A 15,358-nucleotide genomic window follows, 5' to 3' on the forward strand; every position below is an offset into this window, starting at 1 on the left:
CTCCCTCAATCCTCTCCTGACAACAGTGCTCTCCCTGGAAACCTTTTGAGAAAGTCTGAGTGCTCCATGTTTTCACTGAATGTAAATCGCTTGTCTATGACTCTTGATCTTAGGTGTGCAGGAAGTCTCCTAGCACTTCATAGCACTTTTAGTTCTGGAGGCAGGTTTCATTAATTCTTAGTGCAACCCACCATTCTCTCCTAAGAGAGAATCTGAATTCAGTTGTGGGAGTGCACAGAACTCCCACACTTCAGCTACTGAGTTTCATGTCTGTCAAGTGATCTGATAATAAATTGGTCCCAGGAACCTCAGTTCAACAGAGTGAGGACAAAAGGAGAGGGTTATGGTTCAGAGTAGCTAAAAAGCTCAGGTTTTGAAAGTAACTCAGTAACAGTAGGTTTTGGTAGTGTTCGTGTTACAAATGGTTTCTGACCCTTGTGAGATAGCATATTAATGCATCTTCTGCTTGATTGAGTCTGAATTCTGAGGAATAATGGTTTTGCTTCTTGCTTCTCAATTTGTTCTCCTCTACGTTCATCTTCTGAAGTCACAGTTGACCCTTTCCCTCATCCAATAGGAGGGAGACATTTTGCTGCAATATGTCTGCCATGATCTTACTAAGGTTTCCTTAAATACATTTTTCCTTCCTGTTTGAAGATTGTTCTGTTGACTGAGTGTGATCAGATATGAGTCTTAACAGGGCAAGAATACTGATGTGGAGACCAAGAGGTGTTCTACTTTTGTGCACAGGGAGAGTGTGGCATTTGAAATGCAAGGCCTTTTTGAAGACCTGATTGTAAAGGCTGACTCTATGTATAAGCAAAATATCTAACTACCTATAGTCCAATTTGAGAAATACTAAAAGCAGCCCCTTTTGTTTCCTCCTTCCTTCAAGGAGAAAAAACCCCCCAAATCCCACCTAAACCAAAATAGTGCTCCATTATCATCTGCAACAGCAACTGAGATTAGCTTCTTCTTTGGGGATAAGGAATTGAAGTGGCTGTTAAAATATAAATCTATTATTTTGGAAGATCCAGGGACATTGTTTGGTAGCTGAACTGATTTCATTACTCTAATCCAGTCCCTGAACTTGCTCCGGAGAATCAATAGTCTTCTGGTAGGACTGTGACAGGTGTCTTAATTTTAAAAAGCAGTTGAAGAGTTATGAAGTGTGAGTGGTTTAACAGCTATTTAGCATTTCAGAGCACAGTGAAAATGGTAGTAATTATGATGATGCCTACAGTAAGCCAAGCTGTCCACAGTGTGATTATATCAGCCTTCACTTCAGAATTTTCTCAGTCTTCCTTTCCCACTCCCATCTTTCTTCTTCTTTAAGCTCTTGCGTTCCTTGCTTCCTAACTCCCTAACCCCAGATATCTTTTTTTCCTTTATCTCTCTAGCATCTCAGCTGCACTTTCCTTCTTTTTTGGTTCAGTTGGAAATTATCCCCTCTCCTTTCCTCCTATCATTATCCCCTGTTCTCTAAGGTGGTTATGATATAAACTGGTGTACATTTAAACACTTGCTTTATTTATTGGATGAAGTTGTATTCCATGTTCAGAATCTACAAATCAGACTAGATGATTAGCTTTTCATTTCTCTGTCAGAACTATTCTAAAATCAGTGTAGTCCTAAATTCATTATTTCTTCTCCCACTCTAGATTAGTGATCCTTGGTGGAAGAAACGATTTCCAGTTAGGAATTATTATTGGTCATTGAAGCAGCAGCACAAAACTTAGCTAAACAATTAAGAGTACTAGGACATATATGTTATGATGGCATAGGAAAGTAATTGGAAGTGTTTTTGAAGGTCAATACTCCTGAATTTAGGCAGTTCTGTGGGAGGTCAGTTGTGGAGATGGGAGAATTGAAGACCAAGTTTAGAGCCAAGACAGGCCTCTGGAAAGGAGTCCCAAAGGGTGGAGGAGACAGAATGGGAATGGAAGATCCTAAAGTTAAACTAATCTAAGGTCTTGGATGTATAGTTTTGCTTAAGCTAGGGGTCTGCACCTGACTACAATTGCAGTTGGGGTGGGGAGAGGAGTAATCTTTTGTGAAAATCATGAGTAAGGTGACTGTTACATCATTGGCAAAGCTTCTAGCAGAAGTCAGTTAGTGAGTAACTTCTTGGCATCTGCATCCAAGTAAATTTTAAACATCTAGCCATAGCACAGAAACAGAATTCTTTCTTTACAATTTTATTTACAAAATGTATTAAAACTTTGTACAATACCTCATGGCAATGAGGCTCTGTAATTTATGCCCACACATGCAATTTACCCTTTTATAGCCATTAGTTTGTTTGGCAATTTTTCTGTTCACTGAAGTACAGCTTTAACAACAAAAAGAAAAGAATTGGAAAAAAAATCCTCAAGTGACTACTGCCAAACTCCCATAGCTTGAAGTTAGTAGCAGAAATTTGAAGCAATCAACAGTTTTTTTAAACATGCAAGTTTTTAAAAAAATAACAAACCAATTTACCCGCCTCTTCATCTCAGTGAAGTTTCCTCTCTGAAAAACTGATTTGAGTTAATAAACATACATTTTTCTTTATACAGTGCCTATGAAAACGTTTGTGTGTAGGTTGGTTGGTTTGTTTTATACAATTTCGTGTTCACACAGCGTGAGCTTCCCGCGCTGGGACATTATAGCATTCATAAGTTGAAAATCACAGTTTCATGAAAACAAAACAAAACAAAAACACAACAGCTTTCTTTTTTTGTTCAATACCATTTGAAATTTGACAAGTAAGTTGTTTGCTTATGACACCATTTTTGGAATGAAAGTTTATATTACACTTTTCTGGAAACATTTCGTTGGAACGATACTTCTTCCTTTCTTTTCTGAAGACAAGAGCAAATATGCAGCGAGTCAACTAAGCATCTAAGGGTCACACTTGGGAAATGAATGCGAGCTCCTAGTTTTTGCAGTCTGGAAACTTCCCAATGCACGTTACTGATGAGAGCAAACTACTGAACTACAGGAAGCATACGTCGTTATATAGGAGGTAATTAGTGAGTGGAGACTATTTCTTCGGACTGTTCTGATGATGCCAACGGCAGGTATGCAGTTAGTTACTTGATAGCCCATGGAGCAGTGGAGTGATCTGAGAGAGTCAATAGAGAGACTGCTCCAAGCAAAGATCTGGAAATGATGCTGAGGCCCTCAGTTTAGCAGTAGGTTTGGGAATGCATTTTAGTCTTTGCAAACTAGAAAAGGACACATGCAGTCCGATGGAGAGCCATGGGCGGTAGCAGGCAACAGCTAGTAGGACAGACCTAGCAAGAGTAAAGTCAGACTGAGAACTGTGGTCTGAACCTGCTATCCCGCCTTGCAACGCAGTCCTGTCTCCGTGGTGTACACTTGAAAGGCATACTTAGCAGAGAAAGCCGAGCTAAACACAGTGTTGTTTCTGAGATACTCTAAACACATCTGGGAGTATAGGCAGCATTTCCCTCACCTCAATGCTAGATACTCAGCTCTATTGACTTAAAATGCACACTGAAGCAAGAAAAACAGATCTGTGAGCTGAAATTCCAGGGTCCTTGGAAAACCCCGGGATCCACTTTAGGAAAGCACCAAGAGGTATCCTGATAGTGCCCCGTCCCTTGCTACACACAAAGTCAATTTCGAAAGCTCTGTAAATCTCTTCATTGAGTGGGAAGTTATCAAAGTGTTTTCACAAAACCATTTCGAGAACACAGAGAAGTCACTGTTTAGTCCCTTTTCCAAAGTGTTTGAATTTTCTTAAGTGTTGCATTTACATTCTAAAGATATACACATTTCAGCAACATTGAAAGGAAATAGGGTGCACAGAACATCACCACCAACAGGAAATACCAAAAACATCTGGTCAGCAGATCCTAGAAGAAATGCCAGTCCGTCTTCCCAAACACTGGGAGACAGATTTTTTCTTTTTAATCAGGAAGAATTAATTCTTTTAGCTTAGATGGGCCTCTTTGCTGAATTGGAATTTAAATTTGTGTGTGTGTGTGTGTGTGTGTGTGTGTGTATTAAAGAACATGGTGTTTGTATACTCTGCAGTGGTATCAAAGAATGGCTTTTGTTGGATTGACTTAATAAGATTTTTTTTTTCGCATACTGGAATCTTGCATGTCCATTTTTTGTTGGTTTTTATTTTAATTATTTTTTTCAAGCAAAGAAAAGATTTCAATGATGGTTTGCATTGTCGCGAGTCTCAGAGTGTTCCATAAGGCACTGAAGGAAAAAAAAATCAGTTTTTCCTATTGAAAGGTCATTGCACCATCAGCAATATTCGTGTCATGCCCGACACCAAGGAGAGTGAAATCTGGCTCAGGATCCTTGAAGCAGCCACGTTTTCGGTGATTTCCTCTCATCACATGCCTCCAGTGGGAAGGGATCTGCAAAGGCAAGGGGATATTTAAAATTGAAGGGGCCTCCTATTAGGAATTGAGAAGTTTATAATGGCTCAGTCTATCTTGGACAAAACTATGGCTGTTTTCTGAAATTGGCATTTCTGGGGTTGCACCTCATTTATTTGACTGGCTTTAGGTGACAGGTCTGGTTACATTCTCTACTATATGTATTGTACTAAGGAATATGCAGGTGTTGCATGCAGTTTAATTCAAGGTTTTAATCACTTATGATGTAGGTATACCAGAAAGTTTCCATGGCATTTTAATACAGATATTCACGAGAACTAAAAGAGTGTATTCTGATTGCAGAACCTGTGACAAAGGATTGTTCACCCAGGACAGAGGGTAAACAGTGTTCTATGGCTTACTGAATTGAAATCCATTTTAACTGTGAGAAGAAAATATTTTGCTTATTGCTAGAAAGGTGAGCAATTGTTTCTCTGAATACCTACAACCTTAGTTATTAAAGTCTGAAAATAGCACTGGGACTTTAAAGAGACAGCAGATTCCAGGAAGAGGCCAGAGCAGTGATACCTATGAAGGGGACTTGGCATCAATGAGGTCTTTGCCCTGACATATAGGCCTGATTGAAATGCTGATCGTGTCTTCTTCTTGGAGGCACTAACTAGTGCAAGGGATTCATTTGCCCCTGACTCTGAATACTGCAGGACACTTTCTTACCTCCTCTTCAAGTTTACATCCCTCTCTTTATCCTTTCATTCTACACTAATCAAACACTTCTTTTTCTTCTAATCTAACACTGAATTTTATCCCAAAAGAATGACATAATTATGATCTGCCACTGGCCCTGGAGTAAAAGTATCTGTAAGAAGAATTTCCAATATGTACCTGAAGGCCAAAAGCATCCAAGGAGGGTAGAATAAGACTAACATGAAAGTAGACAAACCTCTTCCTTGTCATCCCTAAGTCCTAAGTCATATCTATCGCAGAAGCTTGGAGAAGTTTCATATCTGGCAGAAAGATCAAAGTCTCCTCCTGTCTCCCCAGTGGGTATGGGACATCACTAACTAGCGGCATGACTTTGGGAAAGGATCCCAACCTCTCAGTGCCTCTGTTTCCTGCTTTCAAATGGGGTCAAATGAACTATTATCACTGAGGTAAAAGTCCCTTGGGGGAAAGAACATCATCACCTTGGTTATCCAGAATGCTTTTTCTTTCTATTTAACATAAAGTGAATTCTTTTAAGCAGAAAAATATCTCCAGTAAGCAAGCCTATGCATAGGCTTCCGAAGGAAAGTGGATCACTTTGAAAATGGGCTGCATCAACAAAGCTAATATTTTTAGGATGACTAAACAGAAAACTCCTGCAGGAAAAATGAAAATCTTTTCCCCTAACTTCAGGCATCTTGAGGTCTTGTAAAGGACAGAGATTTCAAAAATATTTTTGAAGAAACCAAAGAAGCCAGAAGTAGTTCTGAACTGCAATTAGGAAATTAGAAATAATTTCCTAAAACAATTAGCACAGTCAACCCTAGGGTGCAATGAATCTGGAGCACTTGATGGGCAGTCACCTGCCAAGGCATGCTTGGGAGGATACACTTCCAGTGGCTGGTCAGTAACCCAGACAGGCACCAGGTAGTCGAGAGGCTTTCTTCTCCCTAGTGGGAGCTAAACATGGTCTGAGACCGAGGCACATGTTCCCACAATAAGTCCAGTAATCCTGATGTGACTATCACCCATAGAAAATGAGAAACAACTCCCTCATCTTTCAAGGATGCCCTTTTATTAACCAGATTCCACTAGATCATATTTTTGCAGGTGATTTGCCCTGAGTCATTTTTCCTGAACAATTACTGGTACTATAAACCCCCAAGGTGGGCTCTGATAATTAGTAATAGAAGTAAAATCTCAGGGTACCTCTTGATGTCGGTGCCCCTGGACAGACCCTGACAGATTTAGGCCAACTCAGATAACTGGAAGCCTAATAACTAGGTAACAAATTAGAAGTCACCAGGAGATATTCCAGATCTTCTTGAGAAATAAAAGATGAATGGGTGAAGATCTCACTCTTCACTAAACCAACATTCCCCTAATGTCACATCACCAAATTGGCTGAGGACAACAGAGAAGTTTCAAAGCAGCTTGCTTTATGCCTCTTGACTAACACAAGTGAGGTTTTCCTGGCATTGTATGAGGCTTTTGCTTCTTGTCTGGAGACTGTACAGGCTTGGAGGACAGATTTGTTTGCAGATGCTCTTCCTAAGCCTTCTTTCACCCTGGAGATGGTTGCCAAGGTGCTAGGTAATTGGGTTGTAACCACACTGGCATTGGAGTCTATTAAAATGTGACTGTTGCCTCAATTAGCCTGAATTTTGCTTCACAAAAGTGAATCAACTCAGATGAGTAAAGGAAAGCCAGAAGTTGTGGCATATTAGTTTCTGAGATTTTCCCCTCAGGTTTGATGTTCCAGGCCTCTACTTTTGGATGGCAACATTATGTCCTAACAAAGGTTTGCTGACACAGTTTCTTTCCTTTCATTTCCTTTGATTTCCTCCTTCCCGCCCTCCTTTCCCTCCCTCCCTCCTTCCTTCCTTCCCTTTCTTTTTTCCCCTCCCTCCACCCTTCCTTCCTTCCCACCTTCCTTTCTTCCTCTTTCTTCCTGTATCTCTATCACTCTTTCTCTTCTTCCCTCTTTTCTTCCTTCCTTTCTTTTATTAAGTTACATTCTTTGATATTATTTCCTCTAGAATCTTTCTACTCCTGGGACCAGCAGCATCTGCATGACCTGGGAGTTTGTGAGAAATGTAGATCCTCAGGCCCCATCCCAGACCTGCTGGATCAGGATCTATATTTTTAGAAGGTTCCCACATGAGTCACATGCACACTAATGTTTCATGAATACTGCTCTGGGGCTTTAACAAGAGTCTGAGGCTGTAGTAATTGGGTAGTAGGGACATAAATTCTCAGGTGGAATAGTTGATAAAAAAAGTCTGGAGGTCATGTCACCCTGAGCCTTGATATAATCCTCAGAAAGATTCTTTCTGGGGAAAGTAGGAGTGATTGAATATTCAATCTTGTGTGGAGTGCATAAGGAATGGGGCATATGGAGGCTTGGTGAAGTTCCTCAAGACGTTTTTTGTGGACAAGTGGAACAGAAACTCAAGATCTGCTCTCCATTTGACAGGATCCCATTAGGATTTCAAGTTTCCTTGAGGACATCAGGCCATGGGTGGTTAGAAGTAGCATGGTTTAGCAAAGATATGGCTATAGGCAGAAGAAAGGCTGGGTTCTAGTCCCAGAACTGCCACTACCTAACTGTGTTGCCTTGAGTAATTCACTTCATGGGCTGGGTCTTACTGATAACTGTCTGATCCATCTTATCTCAAATGAGCCAATAGATATGAGAGCACTTTGATGACTGCTACACAAATTTAAGGTGTATTATTTATTTGGATGCTACCACCTCAAAATTTGGGATAATTAAGTTAGATTGAAATTGCTCATGTCTAGCAAGCATGTCTATGTGTTGGCTACAGAAAGAAAGTGGATCACTTTGAAAATGGATTATGAATAATGTATTGATATTATCCTATAAAAATGTATGCCCCAAATTGTAATGGGCCTATAGCACCTACTCAAGAGTGAAACATTTTAAGCACATTGAAACATTAAATGCTTGCATGCAAACAATGCAATTACAGATGAATTCATGTATTGTACATCCACCAATGCAATGGGAACACTGTCAGCGGATTGGTGCAGTGTGCTGAATATGTTGTGGCAAAAGGCAGGAAGAAAGAACAACCAGCAACTTCATTGGACAAAATGATGTTTTCCATGACCAAGACAAATGATTTATTTGAATGAAATATTATTTTAAAATTGGCTAAATGTAAATCCGCAATGTGAACTATAAGAAGGCCAAAACACAAATGCAGCCGGGCATGGTGGCTCACGCCTGTAATCCCAGCACTTTGGGAGGCTGATGTGGGCAGATCACTTGAAGTCAAGAGTTGGAGACCAGCCTGGCCAACATGGTGAAACTCTGTCTCTACCAAAAATACAAAAAAATTAGCCGGGCATAGTAGCGCATGCCTGTAATCCCAGCTATTTGGGAGGCTGAGGCGGGAGAATTGCTTGAACCCGGGATGCGGAGGTTGCAATGAGCCGAGATCACACCACTGCACTCCAGCCTGGGCGATAGAGCAAAATTCTGCCTCAAAAACAAAACAAAACACCCCCAAAATCCCCCAAAACAAAACAACAACAACAAAAAACCACAAATGCACTTGTAGAAATCCCAGCATATTGACATTTACTCATGAGGTCAAAATTGCCTAAAATAAGGGGTATGAAGTTGCTTATTGTTCTGTTCCACTTCAGATAGGCATTTTAGTGATGACAGATGCACTTTAAAGTACAAGACTATATTCTTTTAAACACGTCCAGAATAGAGACATTATTCAAATTCAAGCTTGCATTTGAACATGTCTGAATTATTGGTGGTGTTTGTAGTTGCCAGAGTCAAGGTGGCAACACTCAGCTTCATTGAAGTATGAATTAGGGCTTGGCTAGCAGCAGGGAGCCTAGACTGTCCTTTGATAGACACTTACCTGTGCACCAGTTCCAAGGAAGGGACAACAAAAGAACTCAAAGCTTAAGAAAATTTTCTCAGACTTATACACTGTTTACTTAAAGGAACTACCTCTCCCTATGGAAGCGCTGTATTACTTGAGGTGGCAGTGTCTCACCTGTGTACCTAAACTTTTTTTTTTTTTTTTGAGACGGAGTCTCTCACTGTCGCCCAGGCTGGAGTGCAGTGGCACGGTCTCTGCTCACTGCAAGCTCCGCCTCCCGAGTTCACGCCATTCTCCTGCCTCAGCCACCCTCGAGAAGCTGGGACTACAGGCGCCCGCCACTACGCCCGGCTAAGTTTTTGTATTTTTAGTAGAGACAGGGTTTCACCGTGTTAGCCAGGATGGTCTTGATCTCCTGACCGCGTGATCTGCCCGCCTCGGCCTCCCAAAGTGCTGGGATTACAGGCGTGAGCCACTGTGCCCTGCCCCTAATTTTAATATCTGTTCCAGAGCAGCTGCTTTCTCTACAGATGCACTGTCCAATACAATAACCACTGGCCATGTGTGACTACTGCACATTTGATATGTAACTAGTATAAGTCGAGATGTACCATAAGTATAAAATATACCCCAGATTTCCAAAATTAGCATGAAGAATGTAAAATTTCTCATTTTTTTATATTGATAACATGTTGAAATGATCATATTTTGGATATATTGGGTTAAATAAAATATATCATTAAAATTAATTTCACTTGTTTTTACTTTTTAACATGTGACTACTAGAACATTTAAAATTGCACACGTGGCTCATATATGTGGCTTGCATATGTTTTCTATTGAACAATGATGCTCTGGAGAATTGTTTTTCCTTTTGGGTCACAGACCACAATTTAATTACAACCATTCTATTAGAAAAGCACCACTGCCTGACAAGAAAGCACAACCATTGTTTTCAAAGAATCAAATGGTTGCAAAGAGACAATGGTTTAAACAATAAACCAAACTAAAAAAAAGAAAAAAAAAAAAAAGGAAAAAAGAGATTGACATACAGTAATGTAAAGCTGATTAGTTTACTAGACCTTAACCGTACCCCTAGATCTTAACACTCTCTGTTCCATACACGTTGTAGCCTTCTCTGTATGTAGCATAATTCTGAGTGTTGGTGGCAGGAGCAGGCTTAAAGTTTTGGGTGTTCTTTGTGAGTTTCATGCGTTTGGACTCTGCCCGTGATTTGTAACAGAATTCTATCAAAGCCACCATCATGGCCAGCCCCAGACCTCCGACAAGTATATAGAAAACGCCTGCCACATTGCTCAGGCTCAGAGCGCTGGTCTTGTCCTAAGAGAAATGAACAACGTGATTAGATCTTGGAGAAAACAAAGGCAATGGAACATTATAATATATTACAACAGTATAGGGTAGTTCTAAATTGTAAAATAACTAAACATTGATGTAAGTGTTATGACTCAATTCTGGCAACTGGCTAATGTTTTGCAATGACCAGCAAGATGGTAGATTGTGCCTCTGTTGACAGTCTTGATCCTCACCTAAATTTCCTTTCACCTTGACTCCTTACATCCCTTAGTGCCTCAAAATGATGTTCAACAATTAATAAAACAGCACTGGCCATGGGAACAAAAGAGTAAACACAAGCATAATTTATTCCTCTGCCAGCCTGGATAAACACCATTTGCCAGAGTTGAGCTGTGACATAATCTCTATAAATGTAATACTCTTTTCATTTGGGAACTTGAAGCACTCTTTCCCCTCTCTGCCCCGCAACACCCCTTTCTCCCTTGCTCTCCCTGTGACAAACTTTGTGAACAACTAGTCTTTAAGATACAACATGATAGTATTAGAGGTTCCTGCTATTCTTATCTGAGGAGTTATTTTGCAAGGGTTTGCTTAAAAAGGGTTAATTCTCCTCTTTCCCCCAGTGACTGAGAAAATGCTCCCTTTGGAGATTGGCTGCTAAATCCTCATCCTAGTTAAAATCAGGGCAGCAAGTCTTTGTGTTGCTGGAACAAGGGCACAGCACAAAGAATTGGCTCCGTTCCATTTTCCTGAGAGTTTAAGGAAAGTGTCAGGAGGATCCACTGGGTCCTAGATTGGCTCCATACAAATCAGAAAGCTTTTCCAGGAGGCTGATGATTTTTTTTAAAAATCCAGCTCATTTTTAACTTTTACTCCAGGGATTGTAGAGAATAATTTTTAAAAATGACACTTATTTGCTTTCTTTGTAACAAGGGGGAAAAGTTGAGGAAGCCGGTCAGTGACTTTCAGGTCAAACTGTGCAAATCTGACTAAGCTATCTGCCTGTATGAAAAAGCAAAAACTGAACTGCTGAAAAATGGAAAGAAAAAAAGTTGGTGTCTTGAGCCCTACCTTGAGGTAGGACACACCAAGGGCCAGGAGTCTTTCTTTGAAAAAGAAATAAAATAAAATAGCATTTTGTAGTCTTTTTAGAGGGAATGTAACCATTTTGCTGCTGAATGTAATTGAATGGAATACCCAAATTGTTAAGCCAGTGAATTTTGAGCATCTTATTTAAGTGACAACACAGTGAACAGATGATGGCCATTGCTGACACTCAACACTCTGGTTCAGCTGGTCTTGGTATCATTTAAATAATTAAAAGTAAAGACAATATGACCATGTCCTTCTGATCCTATTGTCATAGAAGCCAGTCCTGTACTTGTTTACCTTAATAAAAGGTCCAATTGAAATTGAATTGCATTCAGAAACAGGGTGTGGGAATGCCTCATATTCACAACAACCTTGCAAATAGTCACTCTTTTAGGATGAATGACAGCTAGACAAGGAGTAATAATTTCTGTCACATATGAAATATTGGATTATCTCTTTAAGGAGGCTGGTGAGGCTATCTGCAAGGATGTTCCACAGTCCATTGGGAAATAGATCAATTTCTGGTAACCCTTCCTCTGCCATTAGATTTTTATACGTATGTGATATTTAACGGTGGGGTGGGGGGGAGGTCCTTTGACATAGCCCATGTCAGCTGTGACAAGAAGAATAGTTTCATGTTTCATGTATTATTTAAGTTTCACAAGAGTTATAGAATTCCCTGATGTGGGATGTAGAAAACCAGTAGCAAAATGGTTCATTGCACGGGGAAGATGAGTGGCATTTCATGAAATGAATTAACTGATACCACAATATTAGTCCAAAAAAAGGAAAGGCAAAAATTGAAACTAAAAAGAACTTTCTTAGGGGAGCGAAGGGGGGCAGGAAGGAGGCGGGGAAGAGTGTTTCATGCTTATCAATGTGATGTTATCCTGACAATGTAAACCCTTAAGGAGCATGCGACTAAATTTTAAAAGTATTACGTACAGAGATTCAAATGACACCTTTGGAAGACAGAAGTGTGACAGACTTAATGAGATTCGAGATCCAAATTAATGCTGAACTCAATACAACAGCAGCTGGCAGGAGGCTAATCATTCTGCTTACAGAGACCAGTCTTTGTTATTTATTTGTTTGACTGTTTTCAGATGGGATCAACATAATATATTAATAACCAAATGCATTTATAACTACAAAGTCTCTGACACTGTAAGAGGTTAAGAAAAAGTACTGTCACAAATAAATCTTTTTTTTTTTTTGGTTGTTGTTGTTATTGTTGTTATATTTTCTCTTTGAACTTTTGAAATGTGAAATACAGTAAAACCCCCTTATAACACAGCTTATTATTTTATAACTTTGGAAATGCAATAGACCAGACTGAGTTTCCTAATCATAATAACAGTTCTATAGAGTCAACAATTGATGTCACATGGCAGGCCTCTGAGGCTGGCATTTGTCTTATCCCTTTAGCGCTGTTGTTATAAAAGGGGTCCCACTGTGTCAGGGAGTGTGTGTTGGGAAGGAAAGCCGTTTTAGGATAGAAAATAAACAGTGGGTCAAAATGTGATTGCTAATCAGTACAAAAAGACCTTCAGCGACTGACCTTACTCCCGGAGTCCTTGGCTCCACATTCCCCCTTATCGTACCACCATTTGTTTTTCAGCTTGTCTAAGATGCCTTGTTCACTGAGTTTCAATACTGCAAGGTTTACAGGCGTTCTTCACGTGGGAAATAACATAAATAACATTATATTATGTTATTTTATGTTATTCAAGCTTCAAACTACTTTAAAACTATAGAAAGCGATAAAGCAGGGGGCCCTGGCCACAGAGTAATTTTAGACACTGCAGGCAACCTGAGCATTACCTTATAAAAAGTTAACACTACAGCAACGCTATATTTACCAGGGCCTGCCCATATCGCTTTGAGTAATCGGCACACACTGTTAAATAATGAGGATAGAAAAAAAGGCACTCCTCAGATAGGCTGTGTGTGGTGAGGAGGGTCTCCCCTCGGGTGACAATCGTCGGCGGCAGCTTGCAGTAGCTTTGTGAAGGAGGTGTGTTAAGTTTGATCTAACTGGGTGTCTTGTTGTACTTCCAGACAGAAAGCAAATTTTATGGAGGAGTCAGGAAAAGGACAGACCCAGAAGGGGAAGTGTTTCCATATTGTGGACCGAGACAAATGGATAAATCCGAACAGAATTGAAAATAGATTCTACATAAATAACATGCCTTCTAATTAATTGTCCTTTATCACACAAGTCTGTTGCCCAGCTGAAAATGATCTCAGAAAGAACTGTACTACATATGTGTCCTTACTCCACAAACACATAGTCTAAATTCTTTTGGACATACTGGTCTTAGTATTAAAGGTATATTGTGGACCTCCGTTTTGGATAAGGGGAGTATTTTCAACAATGTAAAAACTGGTCTACAAATTGTTTTTGAGTTACTGATTGGCTGTTCCTCTGATATGGCCATATGTCTGTGGTCAACTTAGATCACCAGAGGGCAAACCAGATTGTTTCAAAATAGATTATTAATATGGCAGGACCTAAAGCAGCAAAATGACTCTGCCACTATTGGGTAATGCTGTAGAGAAATAGTTTAATTGTTCTAGTAAGATAAGACTTCCTCAACTAAGAGGCTAATACATATCCCCAGGAGGCCAGGCCACTGCTCCTTAGTCCTTTACTGCTTAAAAATATAAGGACTGCATTCAGAGCCACTGGGCAAGTGCCTGAAACTCTACTGGTTCTAGGATAAAGATTTTCTCCCTTATAAATGTCTTCAGCTATAAAATGGGAATAATGACCTTTATCCTGACTTCTTACTAGAGCTATTAGATTTTAAATGAAGAAACTTTAATGACTTTGGATAAAAAATGCACCATATAGAGAGGGTGGCATAATTCTGAGGCAATAAACTATGTGTTCAGATTCATGGGAGCAATATTGCCAAATATTAGTGCATGTTGGTCTGAATGTCACTAACTTAAAAAGAGGGAAGCAGAAAAATTTATGGAACTGTGAACATGCCGTAAAAATTTCTTAGCCTATTTTGGATAAGTTGAACCCACTAACATATCCAGTCACTAATAAGACTTGCTATAGTCACAGAGATCTGGTCTCTATCATACAAAGTCCCCAAACTTATTTCCTTTCTTCCCCCATTTGCTGTTTAAAACAGAGGGGCCACCTTATCTTCAGATATTCTGAGAAAGATATAGTCATTTAAAAATAATGCAATTTCAGAGTACTTGCGGTTTGAATAAGTATAAATCTTTAGTGTCAGGGAGTTAACTTTCTTGGTTAGCCTAGGGCCTGGCAGCCAGAATATTTGGATTTTGTATCTCGCCAAGAAATTCAGATCCTTTTATACTCTAAACAAGTTCCTTCATCCAATGCTCGGAACCCCAGGTTTCTCAAATGCTAACCAATTGCTTGGAATGCAAAACAACAAAAGTATACTCAGATTAAATTTTGAGCCTCTTTAAGATATTATTGGCAGTGAAAGTTAAGCCAGGCTTTCAAATGACAGACAGGCCATCGATGGCCCTGAGTTTAGTGTTGCCGCTGCCTTCTCCCCTATTCTCCACCGTCTGATGCTCTTCTTGCTCTTCCTCTCCCCTGTTGTTGTCTCATCACTACCACTTCTCCTGCAATGCTATGCCTTAAGCCAGGCACTGGCACCAGGCTCAGCAACGTGGCAATTAGCTCAGGATACAGGGGAAGATGCTTTCCAATGGCATATGAGTGACTGGGCTCATCAGGACCACAGGAGAAACTACAAAACAAATTCTTCCTCCTTTCTGTGCTTCCTCTTTTCTTATTGCAAAGGGCCCAGTGTCCTCATACTGCTACCTGACTAAGCCCTTACCCGGTCCTGCCCTCCCTCCAGGTAATATGTTCTTCAAATTACGTCATTCATTTTCTTCAGTACTGCTGCTCACCAGATCTTAGGAACAGAGCAGTCTCTGTTCCTTAGGTACTCACACTAAGGTCTGATAGGGAGATTTCACTGCCCCTAGAGATCCTAGTTTCAAAAGAAATTT

At 40.0% G+C, this 15,358-nt stretch overlaps 1 protein-coding gene across 4 annotated transcripts in view; it reads right to left on the reverse strand.

The window, feature by feature from the left end:
* Positions 1-2,182: 2,182 nt before the first annotated feature.
* The window catches only part of GRIA3 (glutamate ionotropic receptor AMPA type subunit 3), a 312,783-nt gene continuing 299,607 nt past the window's right edge, over positions 2,183-15,358 (reverse strand). For 2 of the 4 annotated variants that reach the window (XM_017954349.3, XM_017954348.2), the window contains 3 exons: positions 12,906-13,020; positions 10,029-10,276; positions 2,183-4,382 (listed from right to left, as the gene is read on the reverse strand). In XM_017954349.3, the coding sequence (XP_017809838.1) occupies positions 10,031-10,276; positions 12,906-13,020 (361 nt within the window). In that variant the 3' untranslated portion in view covers positions 2,183-4,382; positions 10,029-10,030. Of the gene's footprint in view, positions 4,383-10,017; positions 10,277-12,905; positions 13,021-15,358 lie in introns of all 4 variants that reach the window. The other 2 variants (XM_009198218.3, XM_003918237.4) reach the window with 2 other exon arrangements.

The sequence above is a fragment of the Papio anubis genome, chromosome X (assembly GCF_008728515.1).
Source record: "Papio anubis isolate 15944 chromosome X, Panubis1.0, whole genome shotgun sequence".
NCBI lineage: Eukaryota > Metazoa > Chordata > Mammalia > Primates > Cercopithecidae > Papio > Papio anubis.